Consider the following 22,189-nt stretch of genomic DNA (forward strand, 5'->3'; position numbering starts at 1 on the left):
CTAGAGATACCATCTCTACGCATTACACTAGAAAGTAAACTCGATGAAGTTTAATGGACTAGGGCAAGATATGAGGAGCTAATTCTACTTGATGAAAAGCGACTAGAAGCTCTACATCATACTTAATGCTATCAATCGTATGGCTAGGCATTTTAATAAGAAGGTCAAGACAGGAAACATTGAAGTAGGAGACTTGGTGTTAAAAGCATTAAGGAAATATATTTTAGATCCAAGGGGAAAATTTAGACCTAATTGGTCAGGACCCTATATTGTCAAAACAATCCTATTAGGAAGTGCGGCAAAATTAACTGATATGGATGGCAATGAATTCTCGAACACGAAAAATCTTGACCAACTTAAAAAGTACTACCCATAATTACTTGAGAAAGATACTCAAGAGAGCTACGTTTAGCCTGATTCCTAAGGAAAGGATACGTAGGCAACCCTTTACGGGTGCGGCTGTAAGGAGGGTGATCCCATCGTAAGGGGTACTCTCTTTAAATTCCCTTAGCCACTTAAAAGCCTAGGACTTTACACTTCTTAAGGTGTATTAGGATTTGAATTCTTGCCTGTTTGGGGGACCTTGAATTAGAATTGATTCCATCATAACGGTTTTATTTTTTTTATAAGAAACAAGTAGGAGTCGCCAATGAGTTTTAGGAAAAACTCATAAACCTCATTCATGCCTTTTTTCCATGTGGAGTTCATGGAATAATTAGCAAAAATCATAAGTTTACCCATGCCCAGATTGGTCTATAAACCATAAATGAGTCCGGGAGCGAGGGTACTAAGATAACGTTCCTTTTAGAGGGGAATCGTCATCCTAGCCCTAGTACGGCCTCTACTAGCTCTTCCTTTTTTACAATTTCATCACCAAACAATATATGCAACGCGATACCTAAAATTATGTTAGTTGATTTTATTTACAAACATTAATTCACGTAGGAATTACATTGCAAGGTCGTTATTCTTATTTAATAATATTCGTGAAAGAACAATAAATAAACAAGATTTGCCTTGGCTTAGGTGATCAACCAACAATTATTTAATTCAATTCTAGTCTTTATTTAACGCAAAATACTATGTGGAATTGATTAATGTATTATTTTACAAGAGATCAAACAACACTAAATAATTTATTAAAGTCCTTTTAAACAAGAAAATAAAGGTGATTTAACTAAGTGCTCAGGAATTTACCACTTCTCTTTGCTAGATCTCCGTTTAGAAGACTTATGGACACCTTCTTGTTGGGGAACCTCCACCGTAGTAACAAAGTATCGAAAGGGTGAGTGTTTAGGATAAGAGGGCTAGGTTGCACAACTTAACAAGTTATTTCGCCAGAGTTTTTAGGTTAATTTATGTCTGTTGAAGCCTCGGTTTAAGCTCGTATTTATAAAGAAGGATTAGGTTTAGGGTTTCGAGCTATCTGCCGCAGCAGGTGTCGCGTGCAACAGATGAAGTTGCGCGCGGCAACCCAGCGCAAGTTATAGAGTTGCGCTGCTATGTGCAGCGCAAGTTATAGAGTTGCGCTGCTATGTGCAGCGCAACTTTTGGTCTTGCGCGCGGCTTTATGGTAAGATTCAATTTTATATTTTTCCGTATAATTTTCGAATAATTACCAATATTCTACAGCGCCACTCTAGAAATTGCGCTGGGTGGCGCGCTCAACTGAAATAGTTGTGTGCGGCAGCCCAGCGCGACTTTGTGAGATGCGCGCGACTTTTTGTGCGGGAGCACTAAGTTTTAACCTAGGCGCTCCTAAATCCGTCTTTATTAGGGTTTAAGCACGGGATTAAGCATAATTATGATCGGGTTTTTTTAATTGGACTTTTGTTTTGGCTTTTCTTTAATTGGGGCTAGTCTTTTGTTTTTTGTGACTTAACCAGTTATCCATAAGTATTTTTTACTTTTATCCAACATGAAGATGGCTTTATTTATCGTCATTACACTTCCTGTCGGGACAGGAGGCCAGAATTAGATGTATACAGTTATCCCCCACTTTGATCGAGTCTAAAATAAACGATGATCAAAGTAGTCAAGGAAATAAATCTGAGACTCATTCTGCGAAGTTCTCTAAGGATAGAGAATCTTTTAGTAATGTTTAAGGATGTCGAAACAATCCTTGGTTCACTAAGTGTTTAAAACAAGTAGCTATTAAGGCTAGAAAAAGTCCTTCCTAGTCTTAACGCGCTAAAGAATCTAGATTGATCCTTTGCAATTGTAGAATGCTCTTACAAGTAAAAGTATCCTAGGTGATGTCTAGTCATGAAAAGAAATCGGTTTTAAAAGGATAAAAGGGGAGGATTTCCTGTCAATTGTGTCATTATTGGTCTAAAGTCCCTCGATAGGATAAAAGCCGAAATGGTTCGGTATTCGAGCCAGGTCCGGTATTCGAGCCGGATGTCCACAAGATAGAAATACATGTCTCAGGATTGGAGACATATATCCAAAATCAGTGAGAGGAATGAAAGTCAGCAACTTTCTCATCAGTTTTGTCCACAAGATGAGTACACGTGTCTCGGGACTGGGGGCACGTGTCTACATAGGCGCGACATCGTCTCGTCGCTTCTTTATACAGGGGGGCGGATTCGACACCCTAACTGTCCAGTAAGTTAGGAAGCGCACTAACTACCGTATTTGCTCCCATTCAAAAAGTTCCTGTTCCTGAAGGTTCGGCACGCCTGTCGACTAGTTAAGCTGACGCCTACAGTAATTCTCTACCTATTAGTTCCGAGACACTAGTGGAAAAAATCTCATTTGTAACAAGCTATTCGTAACGGGCATATGATTTTCCGTTACAATTACATCATTTGTAACGGGAAAATTCAATGTCCGTTACGAATAACCAACTAGTCGTAACCAACAAGTCTTGCCCGTTACGAATAACCAACTAGTCGTAACCAACAAGTCTTGCCCGTTACGAATAACCAACTAATCGTAACCAACAAATCTTGCAAGTTACAAATAACCAACAAGTCTTGCCCGTTACGAATAGGTTTCAAAGTAAACCCTAACTTTTAATTTCCCCTTTCTCTCTCTCTCAAAATATTGTTTCCCTTTTCTCTCTCCAACATTGAAGCAGCTCGGTCATAGTTTGCTCATCGTCATCCCTCAACTCCTCAGCTCAAGCTCCGTTTTTTCTCTCTCTCTATTGAGTAACGAGGATGTCAAGCGTATCGTTGCAGTGCGGAGATTGTGGAGCTCTTTTGAAATCCGTAGCAGAAGCTCAACAACATGCGGAGCTCACTTCTCTCTCCAATTTCTCTGAATCTAATGAGCCTTTTCTTAATCTCATCTACTCTTCCTGCGGCAAACCCTACCGCTCCAAAACTGTAATCTCCTCTCTCTTTTCCATTGTTCATATTCAATTTGAAATTAGGATTTTTTTATATGTTGAATTTGATTTATCAGGAGAGTGATTTCAAAGTAAACCCTAACTTTTAATTTCCCCTTCTTCTTGATCCCGTTCTTAGGGTTTTCGTTTTTCGAAGCTCAGATTTTCTTCAAGTTTCGCCGCCATGGGAAGAAGTAAGATCTTCATTGATGCGTTACTTTTTCTGGAATAGTGTTTAGATTGTACTGCCAGTTGTCAATTTTTTTTTTGTATGTTCAATCGATTTTGTGAATTCAGTTTCTTCGTCAAATTGGGGTTAATATTCGAATTTCGTTGTTTTTTTCTGCTAGTTTTTGCTTGATTTTTTTGTGTTGATATGATCATTTTGAGTGTTTGTTTGCTATGAAGTCTGTAACTTTTCCTATTTTTGTTTCGATTTGATCAATTTATTTTTTAACAAATACTGATAATTTGTGGTAATTCCGATGAAGTTGGGTTTATGTTTGTTTGATTAATTTATGAACAAATGACAATAAAATTGATGCAATTTTTATTTTTAATTATTGTTTAAGATGTGTTGCGTATTAATCCGATTATTGTTTGATTAGTTTTTATTTTTAATTATTGTTTTAATTGTTGTTTGATTAATTTATTAACAAATGACAATGAAAGTGTTTGACTGTTCTATAAGTTTACTGGAACGTGGAACATGGAACTCTCTAGTGGTTCCATTGGTTGAATTGTACTAGGGGTTAGGTTTATTACTCTGATTATTATGTGATAAATACCCATATAATATGAGTTTTATGAAAGGAACATTTTTATTGCTTTGTTTTGCAGCTGAAGGGACCTGAAGGCGATCAGATCCTTGACACCCATGATAAGATCAGTGAAAAATTCGACTTTACCGCTCATAAAAAAGGACCTTTCAGTTTTTGCTTCACCAATAAGTCACCTTATCATGAAACCATTGATTTTGATGTACAAGTCGGACATTTTACATACTATGACCAGCATGCAAAGGATGGTAAGACAACATTTTTCCCTATTTTAGCTTCATAAGAGGTTTCGAATATACTGATATAAGGTGAGATGGATATTTGTCAAATTTCGGTTCATGTTTGCAGAGCATGTGAAACCTTTGGTAGAGCAGATTGAAAAGCTCGGTCAATGTCTTTACAACATTCAGTTTGAACAGCATTGGCTAGAGGCACATACTGATCGACAAGCACTAGGTACTTTATTAATCTCCTCTTGAGTTTAGAAATCAACCATTTCAGATGCCTTCTTGAATTTTAGAGTACTTTCTAATACCTACATTCCTTGTGGTCACTTCTACACGACGTTGAATTCATCTGTTAGTGGGCCTAACAATGGTCTGCCATAAGTAGTAATATCTCTAAGTGTTGGTATAAACTGTTATCGTGTTGATTGTCTCTTATCTGTATGACAATGCAGTGAATAAAGCTATGAGCAAGAGAGCAATCCATAAAGCCGTTACGGAATCATTTGCTCTAGTTGGTGCGAGCGTGTTGCAAATATACTTATTGTGGCGATTATTTGAAAGGAAGCTTGGGACTTCAAGAGTCTAAAAGATTCATCACATTAGTGATTTGCTAACATATTATAATCTTGGTGTTTCACTGTTTTGGGAAATAGCTTAGTCTTGCTTTAGGATCTTTCTATTATGTTATTTTTAAATGAAGATATCAATGGATTTTCCCTTTCTTCTTCTTTTTTATTTTATTTTATTTATTTATTTATTTATTTATTTGTAACAAAGAATCTTTGAAGTATAGGTTTTTAATTGGGTGAATCAAAGAAATTATTAAACTTTGCATATCAAAGAAATTAGTATAGATTAACATCTTGGTGTTTCTCTGATTGTTATCTTTTGGTGCTCTTGAAGGTACTAATATGTTGCATAGAAACTGCTGGAAACACCATGACTCGACATAAGGCTCTAAAAGAACAGTACTTATTCTGCTGCTCATGTCCTCGTTGCATTATATTAGTAAGTGCCTCAATTTATGTCATTTTGCATTTATCACTCTAAAGCTTATGGTGGAAGCTTGTTACTTTCTGTTGTTTAACATTGATCCATTGTATCATATATAAGGGGAAAATGATCACATAGCTAGGAAAAAATTGAAATTCATACAAATGGATCGGAGGTCAATACACTACTCACCCCATATTGCTATAAATTATGAGTTTTATTTCTATAATTTGGACCAACACATGAAAGATGGGATAGATAGAAGTCCCTTAGGCAATTTTGAAGCATTTTTATAGTAAATGGTCATATTTCATTGATTTCAATTCATAGAAACCAAAATATAAGTTAATTATGGATGTTATATGTTTTATTTCTATAATTTGGACTAATACATGAAAGATGGGAAAGATATAAGTCCCTAAGGCAATTTTAAAGCCTTTTTGGCTCTAAATGCTCCAAAAAGTGAGTAAATGGTCACTTTTCATTAATTTAAATTCAAAGAAACCAAAATATAAGTTAATTAAGGATGCTAAGTGTTTTATTTCTATAATTTGGACCAATAGATGAAAGATGGGAAAGATAGAAGTCCCTTAAGCAATTTAAAGCCTTTTTGGCTCTAAATGCTCTCAAAAGTGAGTAAATGGTCATATTTCATTGATTTCAATTCATAGAAACCAAAATATATGTTAATTATGGATTTTATGGGTTTTATTTTTATAATTTGGATTAATACATGAAATATGGGAAAGATAGAAGTCCCTTAGGTAATTTTGAAGCCTTTTTGGCTCTAAGTGCTCCCAAAAGAGAGTAAATGCTCACTTTTCATTGATTTCAATTCAAAGAAACCAAAATATAAGTTAATTAAGGATGCTATGTGTTTTATTTCTATAATTTGGACAAATACATGAAATTAAAGATGGGAAAGATAGAAGTCCCTTATGCAATTTTGAAACCTTTTTTGCTCTAAATGCTCTTAAAAGTGAGTAAATGGTCATATTTCATTGATTTAAATTTATAGAAATCAAAATATAAGTTAATTAAGGATGCGATGTGTTACATTGTGTTAATTTGAACCAATACATGAAAGATGGGAAAGATAGAAGTCCCTTAGGCAATTTTGAAGCCTTTTTGGCTCTATACGCTCCCAAAAGTGAGTAAATGGTCACTTTTCATTGATTTTAATTCATAGAAACTAAAATATAAGAGAATTAAGGATGTTATGTGTTTTATTGTGTTAATTTAAACCAATAAATGAAAGATGGGAAAGATAAAAGTCCCTTAGGCAAGTTTCAAGCCTTTTTGGCTCTATACGCTCCCAAAAGTGAGTAAATAGTCACATTTCATTGATTTCAATTCATAGACACCAAAATATAAGTTAATTAAAGATTTTATGTGTTTTATTGTGTTCATTTAAACCAATACATGAAAGATGGGAGAGATAAAAGTCCCTTAGGCAAGTTTGAAGCCTTTTTGGTTCTATACGCTCCCAAAAGTGAGTAAATGGTAACTTGTCATTGATTTCAATTCATAGAAATGAAAATATAAGTTAATTAAGGATGTTATATGTTTTTTGTGTTAATTGGACCAATACATGAAAGATGGGAAAGATAGAAGTCCCTTAGGCAATTTTGAAGCCTTTTTAGCTCTATACGCTCCCAAAAGTGAGTAAATGGTCACTTTTCATTGATTTCAATTCATATAAACTAAAATATAATTTAACTTAGGATGTTATGTGTTTTATTGTGTTAATTTAAACCAATAAATGAAATATGGGAAAGATAAAAGTCCCTTAGGCAAGTTTCAAGCCTTTTTGGCACTATACGCTCCCAAAAGTGAGTAAAAAGTCACTTTTCATTGATTTACATTCATATAAACCAAAATATAAGTTAATTAAGGATTTTATGTGCTTTATTGTGTTAATTTAAACCAATACATGAAAGATGGGAAAGATAAAAGTCCCTTAGGCAAGTTTCAAGCCTTTTTGGCTCTATACGCTCCCAAAAGTAAGTAAATAGTCACTTTTCATTGATTTCAATTCATAGAAACCAAAATATAAGTTAATTAAGCATGTTATGTGTTTTATTGTGTTAATTTAAACCAATACATGAAATATGGGAAAGATAAAAGTCCCTTAGGAAAGTTTGAAGCCTTTTTGGCTCTATACGCTCCCAAAAGTGAGTAAATGGTCACTTTTCATTGATTTCAATTCATAGAAATGAAAATATAAGTTAATTAAGGATGTTATATGTTTTGTTGTGTTAATTGGACTATTACATAAAAGATGGGAAAGATAGAAGTCCCTTAGGCAATTTTGAAGCCTTTTTGGCTCTATACGCTTCCAAAAGTGAGTAAATGGCCACTTTTCATTGATTTCAATTCATAGAAACCAAAATATAAGTTAATTAAGGATGTTATGTGTTTTATTGTGTTAATTTAAACCAATACATGAAATATGGGAAAGATAAAAGTCCCTTAGGCAAGTTTCAAGCCTTTTTGGCTCTATACGCTCCCAAAAGTGAGTAAATAGTCACTTTTCATTGATTTCAATTCATAGAAACCAAAATATAAGTTAATTAAGGATGTTATGTGTTTTATTGTGTTAATTTAAACCAATACATGATAGATAGGAAAGATAAAAGTCCCTTAGGCAAGTTTGAAGCCTTTTTGGCTCTATACGCTCCCAAAAGTGAGTAAATGGTCACTTTTCATTGATTTCAATTCATAGAAATCAAAATATAAGTTAATTAAGGATTTTATATGTTTTGTTGTGTTAATTGGACCAATACATGAAAGATGGGAAAGATAGAAGTCCCTTAGGCAATTTTAAAGCCTTTTTGGCTTTATACGCTCTCAAAAGTGAGTAAATGGTCACTTTTCATTGATTTCAATTCATAGAAAAAAAAATATAAGTTAATTAAGGATGTTATGTGTTTTATTTCTATATTTTGATTTTTTTTTTCTATAATTTGGACCATCACCTTTATTCTAATGATTGTTTTTATTATGGATTGTTTTTATTTTGTAACTTCATTCATATGTTTTATTTTTTTAATAGGATTTTTGTCCAAGGACAGCCCCGTATGATGTTGACGAGTTGAATGTGGTTCGAGAATAGTGGGCGCAATACTTTAGAAGTAAATATTTATTGAATGCATAACTATTAGTTTAGGTAGAACAAAGTAATATTATTAGTGTTGTTGTATGTGTTGGATAAATTTATACAAGTTTTTATTTGTAATGTAGTTTTACTACTTCAATTTTTATATTACGTCGTATTAATTTTTAAGAAAGATTGTTTGGTATAATTGTTTATTTACAGGAACAGGTTTATTATAACAGGTTTTAATTAATATATATTAATTATATATAAATACATGTTGCCGAAATTTAGTCAAAAAAATTAATTTAATGATTATTTTTAACGGGCAGGAGAATTTTCAGTTACAAATAATCACTTATTCGTAACAGGCATTTTTGTTGCCCGTAACAAATAAGTATTTAACTATATACTATAAAACTTTATTCGTAACGGACATTTCAGTTACGAATAATCACTTATTCGTAACGGGCATTTGAGGTGCCCGTTACGAATAAGGACTTATTTTAATACAAAAAAAGGCCTTAATCGTAACGGACACTTCAAGTGCCCGTTATGAATAACCCATTATTCGTAACTGGCATTTAAAATGTCCGTTACGAATAACCCATTATCTTTAAAAATTTACCACTTAGACCCTTTATTGAATTACATGCAATTAGTGGTTAACTTTGATTTTCTTTATGCCGCCGTCAACCATTGGGACTCTAACCACCATCTTTTCTTGTTTAGAGGGGCTTAAATTGTCCCCCTTCCTGGTGAGTTTGAAGCCTTGCTAGGTTTCCCTACAAACACTCTCCCCGTGACTTATTCGCCTATCTTGTCGGATCCCAAACCTATATTCCAAAGATTTTTTGATTTGTCCGACAATGATATGACCAACATAGGAACTGAAGAAGGCGTGAACTTAATTCTATTTATTGAACACTTCATCGCCCCTCTCGTGACAACATGACTAAACAACGCTTTGAAATTCGTGCTTTATGTTATTGTCTTGTTGTTAATTGTTTACTTAGGACAGGCAAAGAATACGGAGATTATTCAATGGTGTCCATAGTATAGCAAATAGAGGGATGTCATTCACCCGCTCCTTTGGTTTTGGCGGAAACCGTCTTGTGCTTGAATTGCCTCAGAGGAAATCCTAATGAAAACGGTTTCACTGGAAGTCCACTCCTATTACACGTACGTTAAATTTTTTTTTCCGGCGTTTATCAGCGCAAGTAAAGAAGTTGCGCTGGCATGACCAGCGCAATCTTCTGAGTTGCGCGCGGAGGGTGCGCGCAACTAATTTAGTTGCGCGCGCCACTTGTTCGTGTAATAAATCGCAAAATAATTTTTTTCTTTTTTTAGATTTGGCTCATGGAGTGTTTGCAAATTGTTGATCAGCCTCAAAACCTTTAGACTTTTCCTGGACGTCGAATCCTTTATAAACATAAGAATGAAGAGGAGTGGACGTGTTTTTCTGTCATGGAGTTCCTAACATACGGTTTGTGATTCCTTGGTGGAACATAATTAGTATGATTGGGAATAGTCTCAATTGCCCTTACATTAGGCTTTTAGGCCTATCTAGTACTACCTATATTTTTCCTTGTAGGGTGATAAGACAATACGGGATGAGGCAATATATTTCTTCGCAAGATTGTGATGCCCCTAAAGATGTGACTTTTAAACCCGAAAGGATTGTTCGTTGGATGGAATATTGGTCAAGTCTTCGTAAATGGGTAATATAAAATCCTCCTGAGAGTATCACATTATCTTCCTTTTATAAGGCTTGGATGAATGCGACATATAAGGGTGAGTTAAACAAGGCTCGATCTCAACTTCAAGCCGCCACCGCTCGCAATCCACCTAAACCTTTGATGCATTCAACCACTACTACTCCTCCTAGTGGTCAAAACAAAGGAGTGAGAAGAAAGTTAGACTTCTCATCCCCTAAGGCTCGTTCGAAGGAAACAAAAAGAAAGGCTCCTTCCAAACCCGCGCAACAAGGTGTGAAAATTAAATAACCTTCGCCAAATACTCACAAGAAAGCTCCAATAGTCAAAGGGAAAGGAAAATAGATTGCAAAGGCCCCAATCCCAAAACTGAAAAACAATGTTTGGGTGAAATAGAAGAGTGTAGGGGAAAGCTCCAAGGTTTCTGAAAATGTTGCGATGGAAACTACTCCTCCATCTTCTGTGACAGTCGAGGACATAGTAAAACCTTAGAGTGTTACACAATTTTACCATTAGTTCTTTTTTTCGAACAAAGTGTAATCACTACTATGTCTTTTTTGTTTACTGCCTAGTTTAATAATGTCTCTCTTTTGAATTTTGAATGGAATAAAATGAGATTTATATTTTTATATTTTGATATGACCGAACCATAAAAATTTCCTACGTATTCTCTTTGCTAAATTAGGTCTTTGCATAGTTCTAATTTTTTTATATTATTATGTATTTTTTTTATTTTTTCTTTAATCTCATAGATTGAAATTAAATGAAAAAAAAATAATCAAACCTTGTTTAAAAGAATTAAATAAAAGTTTAATTTTATTTTCCGAGTATATGTTATATTTAAGAAAGACCTTCTTTTTGTCGTAAGTAGAAATCGTAACTTCATTCAAACGCAAACAATCGGGTTCGCAGTTCGTCATCAGGTGGCGCGCTCAACTTCTGGAGTTGCGCGAGCCTGCCACGCGCAACAAAATTAGTTGCGTGTGACATCCGCACGCAACTATTCCTGTTGCGCGCGACACCTATGCTACGAATGTCTCGAAAAAAAAAATTATTTTAAAAATTCGTATTATTACCCCCCCCCCAAGTGTGAAGATTTTTTTGTAATGTTCGAAAAAATTTGAACACTTATAACGGTTTATTATTTCTAAATTACCCCCCCAAGTGTTATGTATTTTACCGTGTTATTCGGTAAAATGCATAACACTTAGAATCTTTCAATCGAATGCTAATTAAAGTTGGTTGTAAGAGTGAACGAGTTTTATCCGGATTTCATATGTAATATTTCTTTAGGCGATCAATGTTTATTAACTGGCGAATTTCATCTCCTCCAATATCCATTAATCTGACGGCTCCTCCTAATAGGATTTCAATTACGCGGTAGGGACCTATCCAATTAGGTTTGAATTTCCTTCTTGGATCGGTTGTGGACCCCTAACCTCCTTTAGTAAAAAGTCACCTTCTTTTATATTTCTAGGCTTTACCCTTTTATTAAAATGACGCGCAATGCGCCTTTAGTAGACTTGTACATGATGAAAAGCCCTTAATCGTCGCTCATCGAGGAATAAAAGCTCTTCATACCTCGCTCTTACCCATTCGGCTTCCGGTAGCTTACTTTCGAGTACAATGCGTAGGGATGGTATTTCCAGTTCGACTGGTTGAACTGCGTCCATTCCAAAAACTAAGGAGTATGGAGTTACCCCTATTGATGTTCGTATAGACGTTTTATAACCCCATAATACGAAGTGTAGTTTATTCGGCCAGTCTTTGTAATTTTCTGCCATTTTCTTAATGATGATTGTTATATTTTTGTTTGCCAACTCTACAGCTCCATTCATTTGAGGTCTGTATGGGGAAGAGTGATGGTGTTTTACTTTATAACGATTTAAGAGGGTCTCGACTTCAGCTTTGAATTGGGATCCCTGATCACTAATTAGTTCATGTGGAACTCCATATCTGCAAAAGATGTTTCGTTCGAGAAACTTTGCGACATGTTTAGAAGTGATATTCACGTAAGAAGCAGCCTCAATCCACTTAGTAAAGTAATCAATGGAAACTAATACGTACTCGTGCCCTCCTGATCTTGTTGGAGAGACTTTTCCAATTATGTCAATTCCCCAAGTCGAAAAAGGCCAAGGGGGAGTGAGATTGTATAGTTCGAATGGTGGAAGGTGTTGTAAATTAGCGAACATTTGGCACTGTGAACATTTTTTAACATATTGTATGCAATCATATTCCATAGTGGAACAATAGTACCCTTGCCGTGAAATTATTTTTGAAACCATTTTACCATTCATGTGCGGTCCACAAACACCTTTGTGAGTATTTTTCATAAGGCGTGTGGATTCCGGTTGGTCTATACATAGTAAGATTTGACTATTAGGTCCCTTTTTGCATAATTGACCATTTATTAGACCATATTGGGCCGCAAGTGTTCGTAAGGCTCGTTGGTCTTTCGATGAAGTATTTTCGGGATATGTGCCATGAGTAATATATTGGAGGATATGATCATACCAAGGATTCTCTCCTTCAATGTCATTTATTTCCTCTATTGCGTTACAATACGCTGGTTCATCTCTTCTATCAACGCATAATGGCATCATATTTAAGTGATCAGGAATGTTGATCATTGAGGCTAATTTTGCTAGCGCATCGGCAAATTGATTGTCATCCCATGGGAGATATTTAAAATCAATATGTTCAAAATGCTCGATGAGTTGTTCTAGGTGTGCTTGGTATAATATCATTTTGGAGTTCTTTATTTTCCATTTTTTTATTATATGATTTATAATCAAACTGGAGTCTCCATATACCTCTAATTTTTGCACACCTATGCTAGTTGCGACTTCTAGTCCAATAATGCACGCTTTACATTCTGCGACATTTTTAGTAACCTCAAAGTCTAATTTAACAGAGATTGGAGTATGTGCTCCCTTTTGACTTATGAGTAACACTCCTACGCCACATCCTTTTTGATTGGACGAACCGTCGAAGTACATTACCCATTTGTCATCTTGTGTCATGAGAATCTCTTCATCCGGAAGATGAGTAGTTTCTGCATGACTTGTTTGAATTGGATGTTGTGCCAAGAAGTCGGAAATTACTTTTCCTTTCATTGATTTTTCAGGAATATATTTCAGCTCAAATTCGGCCAAAATCACCAACCACTTAGATATTCTTCCTTGTATGGGTGGTTATTCAAACAAATACTTTATCGGATTTTGTTGAGAAATCACATGAGTAGTGTGTGGTAACATATAATGTCATAACTTTTTGGTTGCCCACACTAATGCTAGGCTTGTCTTTTCCAAAACGCTATATTTTGTTTCGTATTTGATGAATTTTTTACTTATATAATATATTGCACGTTCGACTTTTTCTACCTCTTGTGCTAACATGGCGCTTGTGGTTGTGTCTGTAACTGTAATGTATAGCCTAAAAGGTAGTTTGGGTATTGGTGGTGCTAAAATTGGTGGACTTTTGAAATAATCTTTGATTTTCTCAAAGGCCTTTTGGCATTGATCGTCCCATTCATGTTTCTCCTCTTTTTTCAATTTTTTAAATATTGACTCACAAGTCATAGTTAATTTGTTGATAAATCGACTAATGTATTGTAACTTGCCAAGGAATCCCCTAATTTCTTTTTCTATTTGAGGGGGAGGCATGTCAACAATTGCCTTAATTTTAGAGGGATCGATCTTGATGCCACGTGTGCTTACTACGTATCCGAGTTACTTGCCAGAAGTGACTCCGATGGCGCATTTTTGTGGATTCAATAGCATTTTATATTCTTTTATGCGAGAGAAAAATTTGCGTAAAGCTTTTAATTTATATGTCCCATTCTATCTTTAGACTTCACTATCATATCATCCACATACACTTCTATTTCTTTATGCATCATATCATGCAAGAGAGTCGTAGCCGTTCTTTGGTACGTAGCTCCTGCATTTTCTAAACCAAATGGCATAACTGTGTAGCAATACGTAGCCCAAGGGGTAATAAAGCATGTCTTTTCTTCATCTTCTTTTTCCATTAAAATTTGGTTGTAACCTGCGTATCCATCCATAACGGATAACATCGCATGTTCAGCCGTGTTATCTACCAATATATCAATATGTGGTAGAGGAAAATCGTCTTTAGTGCTAGCTTTATTAAGATCCCTAAAGTTGACACACATACGAACTCGTCCATCTTTTTTAGGGACTGGAACGATGTTCGCTACCCATTCTGGGTAATTACATATGCAAATAAAACCGGCGTCTAACTGTTTTTGTAATTCTTCTTGTATTTTTAATGCGACGTCAGGTTTCATTCGTTAAAGTTTTTGTTTTACTGGTTTAGAAGTATGGTTCAAGGGAATGGTATGTTCCGCGATTTCCCTATCTCTTCCAGGCATGTCCTTGTATGACCAAGCGAACACGTCTTCGAATTCTTTGAGCGTCGATATGAGGGTCGATCGCTCTTCCGGATTTAGAGTTAAGCCAATTTTGACTTCTCTCTTATTTTCGTTAGTTCCTATATTAACTATTTCAGTTTCTTCAATAATAGGGTTCTTTTGTTCTCGTTCATTCATTAATTCAACAGATTTATTAATGTTATCATCTTCATTAGATTGATTGTTAGATTATTCGAAAGATTCAAGAGAAGGAATATACTCGGAAATAGAGCTCATATTATTAAAATCAAAAGAGAGTACATCAAGAGAAGAATCCCTTTTGGGATCTTTGTCCTTAGAGATAGAAAATAAAGACTCAGTAATGGCCACTAGGCCTAGATTTTCATCTTCCCTAGAGTCTACAATGGATTCATCGTCCGATTCTTCAAACATCTTCCCTTCACCTGTGACAATCTCCAGTTTATCGCCTTTGTGATTGATCCATTTGAAATATTTCCTCCATCCATGCTCAAAAGTTTCGTTTGAAGGGGTGATCAACAAGGCTGGATCAAAGGCTTCATCTTGAATGGCGTTTTGATTGGTCATTGTTGCGACGTGATTTTGCTCTAGTCCAAATAGCAAGTTAAATGCTTTCCCATCATAGCACCCTAGAGTTGGGTGTTTTGATTTAACGATACTAAGATCTTCATCCAAGAAGTAGCAATCATGAAATATCTCAAATCAAGGCATCTTGATTCCTTCAAAAACTAAGGGTTACGGAAAGTCGTAGCATGGGTAATCTTCTCCCTCCCTAATGAATTGTCCATTAAGGGTTCGTTGATAGGATGGGAGTAAAGTGATTATCCCTTTCTTATTATTGTCTCTACGTGCTTTTTTTTGGCATCGTGATACTACAATTCTTCTTTGGTTGGTTTATATCCCAATCCAAAGGAGAAGCTTTTCTTTGGGATAGGAAGTAAGAGAGATTTCTTCATTCCTATTCCCAAAGGCATCCTAGGAAAGTAACTTCTCTTGAGCAAGATGTTGTTTACTATCCGAGTGGAATATGGATCAAGCTTGAATGGTTCTTCCAAGTCTTCTTCCATTCCAATTGTGAAGATTGGCTCCACGGAAAATCCCCACATGTCCTCTTCATCATTATCATGGTTTATTTCTAAGAGTTATTGATCATTTATCGCTATTTTGAGTGGAGAAGCATGTATAGTCATATGAATCCCTTGATAGTGTAACCTAATCATTTGATGAAGTGAGGATGGTATTGCACCAAGCTCGTGTATCCAAGGACGTCCAGGTAAAAGGTTGAATGTAGGTTTCATTTCCACAAAATGGAATTCAACCATCTTTTGAATAAGGCCTGTGGTAATTGGTAGCTTAACAGTTCCACACACCGATCTTCTCGAATTGTCATAGGCCCTTATGCTTTGTTTTGTTGATTGGAAATCTTTTTCTGGATTTAGGCCTAAGTATTTTGTCGTTCGTAATGGGCATACGTTTACAGCCGACCCATTGTCTACCAAAGTTATAGGGATGTTGTATCCCTTGCATCCTACAGTTAAGTATAACGCATTGTTGTGGGTAATGTCCTTTAAAGGCAAATCTTCATTAGTGATAACAATTGACTTGTCGGATTTCTCACTAGTAAGAAAGCTAACGAGATCCCGAGGGGTTGTGTCCGTACTTACAGACAAAGCCGTTAGAGCGTTCATGAGAGAATTCATATGTTTTTTAGAAGTACTTAGGAGTTCTCAAATGCTAACATTCGCCTTGGATTGGCGAATTTGTTTGACCAATGGATCTTCCACCTCAAGTGGAAATGGTATTGTATTTTGTGTTTGACTTTGAGTTTGACTTTGTGTGGTTGAAGATCCATTTGGTGGTGGTTCTTGGTAGACTCGCCCAGAACGAGTTAAATGTTCTATCTCATTTGGGTTAGTCACAGGACTCATAAACCAACTTTCTTCTAGAGGCCTTGGATGTGCCTCCATTTCAAGATGCTCCATGAGTTGTGCTTGATGTCATTGTTCATCCAAGGAAAGATTCGATAAGTCTTGCAATTTCCCCAAGAAATGATCCCAATCAAGCGTTCCATTTGTTTCATTTTGTAAACAAGATGGAGGTGGGACGGCGGCATACTTAGAGACATATAAGTCTTGAAAAACGTCGTCCCATAGTCCACATACTTCATTAGTTTCTCCTATGAGTATTGTGGATAGAGGTTCTCCTATGGGTGTGATATAGTCCAAAGGATTGAACATGTCACTTCTCATATGGTCTTCCTCAATGTTAAACACCCCTAAGGGGGATTCATTATTTTTAGGTTTAGGCGTGGGAATTCTCCCATCGTCTACTAAATCTTGTATTTTGTGCTTTAAAACATAGCAACGTTCAGTATCGTGTCTAACGCCTCTATGATAAGAACAATAAGCACTACCATTCCATTGAGGAAACCTCTTTTCTGGTGGAGTGGGTGGTGTTGGCCGTGTTAGGGCAAGTAAGGCTTTTTCATTTAGTTTTTCTAGCAATTCTTTATAGCTTACAGGAAATGGAGTAAATTTTCTCTCTTTTTTCCATCTTTTCCTAGGATCATCATATCGATTAGTGTTATTTTATTGCGTGGAAGTCGCAAATACGTCAATAAAGGATGATGCATTATCATTCCCCTTCTTGTTGTTATTCTTAGGTTGATGATGATAATGAGGTTTGCTTGCTTTTTCCTTAGCAAGATCATCTTCAATTTTAGTAGCCACATAATAGACCTTTTGAAAAGTGCCTAGACCAAGGTAACGTAGATGTTTGTTGTACTTTTCAGGACAATTGTCAATGAATTTTTGTACTAACTCGAGTTCAAGAGGCCTTTGGGCAAGGTGGGCCGCCTTTTCTCGCCATCTACTATAGAAAGCAAGGAAACCTTCATTGTCTCCTTGATTAAGCATCTCGAGTTCACGTAGAGTTGACTTGAACTCTATATTACTTTCGTATTGGGTGATGAAAGCCGAAACTACATCTTCCCATGTTGCTTTGAATTTTGGATCTAGCCCATAGTACCACTCTCTCGTGGTTGGGTCTAGTGATAAAGGGAAAGTCAAAGCATAGGGCTTAGGATCAACTCCCTTTAGTGCCATAGTGCTAGTAAAACACATTAAGTGATTTTGTGGATTATTGGTCACCTTAAATATTGGCAAGTCCGTAGCTACGAACTTTTCTGGTAAAGCAAGTCTTGGGGGAGGAGCAAACTTTTCTGCGTCAAAGTACTTGTTCCCCATTGTAGAACGAGGAGCTAGCTTCACTAACGACTTTTCTTTTATGGATAGTTGCTCCATCTTTTCTTGTAAGGCTAATGCTTCAACTTTTTTTCTTTTTTAGCATTTTCCATCTTCTTAATTCTCCTCTCCTCGGCCTCTTGATCCTTTTCCTCTCTCATACGAAGAATCTCTTGTTGAAGTTCTTCGACGGTTATCATTGTTGTTGGACTAGGATTAGTTGTCGAATGAAAGTGGTTTGAAAGGGGTTGATCTTTGGGTGGGAAACGTAGAATGCGATTGCCCGGGGGTCCTCTTTCCTAAGCTTGAAAACTGGCCCTAAAGGAGTACGAAAGGATAAGTAAATCGATACGCTTGCTTTTGAAGGAAGAAAAAAAAAAGAAAAGAGACGCAAAATATACTCAAACGGATAACATCACCCTTAACAATTCTTCAATGAAGATATTATTTGGACGAGTCAATTTGTTTTTTGGGAAATCAAAACTGACTCGTCCAGTGGGCGCACGCAACTTACTATGTTGCGCGCGGCTGTCGCGCCCAACAAAATGACTTGCACTGGGAGGGGTCGCGCCACTTCGTGAGTTGCGCGCGCCACCTCGTGAGTTGCGCGCGCCACCTCGTGAGTTGCGCGCGCCACCTCGTGAGTTGCGCGCGCCACCTCGTGAGTTGCGCACGCCACCTGCTCGTAGTATTTTTTTAATTCGAGCGTTTTTTTTTTAATTGAATTTTTTTGTTTGACCTTGTTTTTTTCTTTTTTTTTTTTATGTTATCCTTTGAATATGATGCTAAATCACGAAGAGACAACTTCATAATTGGAAACCTAGACCAAAGTAAAAAAAAAAAAAGAAGACTATCCTAACACATTGCACATAGTCACATAATCACATAAGCATGTTATAAGTCAAGATCCACGCAATGCCATTCTACGGTCAAAAAAGGCTTGGGTGTCCAAAGGTACCATACCTTAAGAAACGACGTATAAATTAATCACTCAACGTGTTGACCCATGACATCGCCCTCCCAACATTTTGTTGGTGATATGGGTGGGATGATTATTATTGATTTTGGGATATACGCCTAGTGTTGGCGACCCCTAGTCAATGAGCCAATCCCCAATGGTTTAAGTGTGCTATGCTTATGCATGATGCAATGTTGCTTGTTTGGTTTTTACTTTCGTGCAAAAGGAAGATATTATGCGTTCAAGTCTCGCTCTCTAACTAGAGATTATCCAAGTTAATTCTCGTTACAACCCATAGGCAACCTAGTGTTGGATACCTTGGACCATAACTACGAATTAATCATGTAACCTCTAAGTCCCCAGTGAAGTCGCCACTGTAAGGAGGGTGATCCCGTCGTAAGGGGTACTCTCCTTAAATGCCCTTGGCCACTTAAAAGCCTAGGACTTTACACTTGTTAAGCTGTAGTAGGATTTGAATTCTTGACTGTTTGGGGGACCTTGAATTAGAATTGATTCCATCATCACACTTTTTTTTTATAAGAAACAAGTAGGAGTCGCCAATGAGTTTTAGGGAAAAACTCATAAACCTCATTCATGCCTTTCTTCCATGTGGAGTTCATGGAATAATTAGCACAAATCATAAGTTTACCCATGCCCAAATTGGTCTATAAACCAGAAATGAATTCGGGAGCGGGGATACTAAGGTAACGTTCCTTTTAGAGGGGAATCGTCATTCTAGCCCTAGTACGACCTCTACTAGCTCTTTCTTTTTTACAATTTCATCACCAAACAATATATGTAACGCGATACCTAAAACTACGTTAGTTGATTTTATTTACAAGCATTAATTCGCGTAGGAATTACATTGCAAGGTCGTTATTCTTATTTAATAATATTCGTGAAAGAACAATAAATAAACAAGATTTACCTTGGCTTAGGTGATCAACCAACAATTATTTAATTCAATTCTAGTCTTTATTTAACGCAAAATACTATGTGGAATTGGTTAATTAATTATTTTAAAAGTGATCAAACAACACTAAATAATTTATTAAAGTCCTTTTAAACCAAGAAAATAAAGGTGATTTAACTAAGTGCTTGGGAATTTACCACTTCTCTTTGCTAGATCTCCGTTTAGAACACTTCTGGACACCTTCTTGTTGGGGAACCTCCACCGTAGTAATAAAGTATCGAAAGGGTGAGTGTTTAGGACAAGAGGGCTAGGTTGCACAAGTTCAGAAGTTATTTCACCAGAGTTTTTAGGTTAATTTATGTCTGTTGAAGCCTCGGTTTAAGCTTGTATTTATAGAGAAGGATTAGGTTTAGGGTTTTTAGCAATCTGCCGCAGCAGGTGTCGCGCGCAACAGATGAAGTTGCACGCGGCAACCCAGCACAAGTTATAGAGTTGCGCTACTATGTGCAGCGCAACTTTTGGTCTTGCGCGCGGCTTTATGGTAAGATTCGATTTTATATTTTCCGTATAATTTCCGAATAATTACAAATCTTCTGCAGTGCCCCTCTTGAAGTTGCGTTGGGTGGCGCGCGCAACTGAATTAGTTGCGCTCGGCAGCCCTGCGCGACTTTGTGAGATGCGCACAACTTTTTCCGTGGCAGCACTAAGTTTTAACCTAGGCGCTCCTAAATCCGCCATTATTAGGGTTTAAGCACGGGCTTAAGCCTAATTATGATCGGGTTTAGTTAATTGGACCTTTGTTTTGGCTTTTATTTAATTTAGGGTAGTCTTTTGTGTTTTGCGGTTTAACCAGTTATCCATAAGTATTCTTCACTTTGATCCAACATGAAGATGGCTTTATTTATCGTCATTGCATTTCCTGTCGGGACAGGAGGCCAAAAGTAGATGTCTAAAGTTAACCCCCACTTTAATTTTCACAAATCTCGCATCCCAGATATAAAAAGAAATTTGACAGAAATTCGACAAAGCATCGGCGTCACAGAAAAAGCTCTGTCGCCGACCGATGAACCGTATCGTCAGACGACAACGTCTAATAAATTTCATTAATAAAATAAACTAAAAATTACATCTTAAAATTTTTAAGGGATATAATGACGTCATAGTTGGGTTTAATAGGGGTTTGGTAGTAATCGCAACATCTTAAAATTTTTTGCGGTAGTAAGTCACAACTTTTTTAATTTGCGGTAGTATTTACAAAGTGGTATTAACTTGCGGTAGTAATTGGAAAATTATCCTAAAATAAATAACTAAGATTAAGAGAAGAGAAATCGTTACCAAAGAAATTTGGAATTAAGAATAGAGTTAAGAACAAAGTACATAAGAGAGATAACTAATCTAAAATCTAAGTAGAGAGATAAAATCTAAGAAAGAATTAAGAAAGAGTAAAAAGAAGATCCTCAACTCGTTTTACGGAAAAGTATTTATACTAGCGAGAATCCAAAACTAAAACAAACTTAAAAGACGCTAATTAACTTCTAATAATAACACGCGCTTGATCAGGCGAGGCACCGCCCGATCGGGCGCGCCTTTTTCCCCTCAAGTATGAATCTCGCGCCTGGCCAGGCACGAGTTCGGGCGCCAGCCTTTGCTTCCCTCGCCCGGCCAGGCGCGCCTCCAGGCCCCAGCCTCTTTGGCCGGGCGGCTCTCTTGGGCCACTATTTGGACTTCGATTCGGCTCTAATTCTTCGAGCCAATTTAGGTTTCCTCTTTGGGTCATGAATAATTGGTCCAAATGCCCCGGTATCACATACACTGAGCCCTTAATCACCGGTTCGATGGCTCTAACCGGCCCTGCGCTATAGAAACTGGTCGTGCTTCTCCAATGCTCGTAATTGCTCCAAAATATCTCAGGAAAATACTCCAAAAGTGTAATTCCCTGCAAAAGTCAACCAAATCTACGAAAACACTACAAAACACCAATTAGTAATAAAAGTGGCTCTAAAGCGCCAAAAACACTACTAATTATGACCAAGGGACGGGGGTAAAATACTATATAAATTGGACATATCAAACTCCCCCAAGCCAAACCTTTGCTTGTCCCTAAGCAAAGATCTCATCAATGAATAAATAAATATGCTTCACCCCAAAAAGTAAAAATCAAGCAGAAACAATTCAGGGTAAATCCAATAAACATGCTTCAAAGTCAACCAATCAAATCCGTCCAATTACCCTTCCTCCCTAACAATTGTCAAACAGAGCAAACCACAAGAGCATATAGAATTCAAGACTAGTGCTCACACACTCAACTCTCATTTATGTGGCTAGTAAAAGATGTACTCGATCGCTCTCCATCCAACCCCTTTATGTGAACAATGCCCTCCCAACTCACACTCTCGTGTGTTTAAAGCAATGAATGCTCAACCTACTAGTCGACTCGAAATATGTCAAATCATAACTTGCATTGATAAACAACACTTTCACATTCATACAACACTATGTACAAAGGTCGGAAGGTCT

The 22,189-nt window shown here is 36.6% G+C and overlaps 1 protein-coding gene across 1 annotated transcript; it reads left to right on the forward strand.

Moving 5' to 3' along the window:
• Window positions 1-3,032: 3,032 nt before the first annotated feature.
• Window positions 3,033-8,687, forward strand: LOC145557724 (transmembrane emp24 domain-containing protein p24beta2-like). Its single transcript, XM_081618901.1, has 6 exons — window positions 3,033-3,332; window positions 3,474-3,528; window positions 4,175-4,361; window positions 4,462-4,569; window positions 4,793-5,348; window positions 8,389-8,687. Exons 1-5 carry the CDS (start codon window positions 3,235-3,237, stop codon window positions 4,924-4,926), a joined length of 582 nt encoding a protein of 193 aa, XP_081475027.1. The 5' UTR covers window positions 3,033-3,234; the 3' UTR covers window positions 4,927-5,348; window positions 8,389-8,687.
• Window positions 8,688-22,189: the final 13,502 nt, after the last annotated feature.

The sequence above is a fragment of the Chenopodium album genome, chromosome 1 (assembly GCF_948465745.1).
Source record: "Chenopodium album chromosome 1, dcCheAlbu1.1, whole genome shotgun sequence".
Lineage (NCBI taxonomy): Eukaryota > Viridiplantae > Streptophyta > Magnoliopsida > Caryophyllales > Amaranthaceae > Chenopodium > Chenopodium album.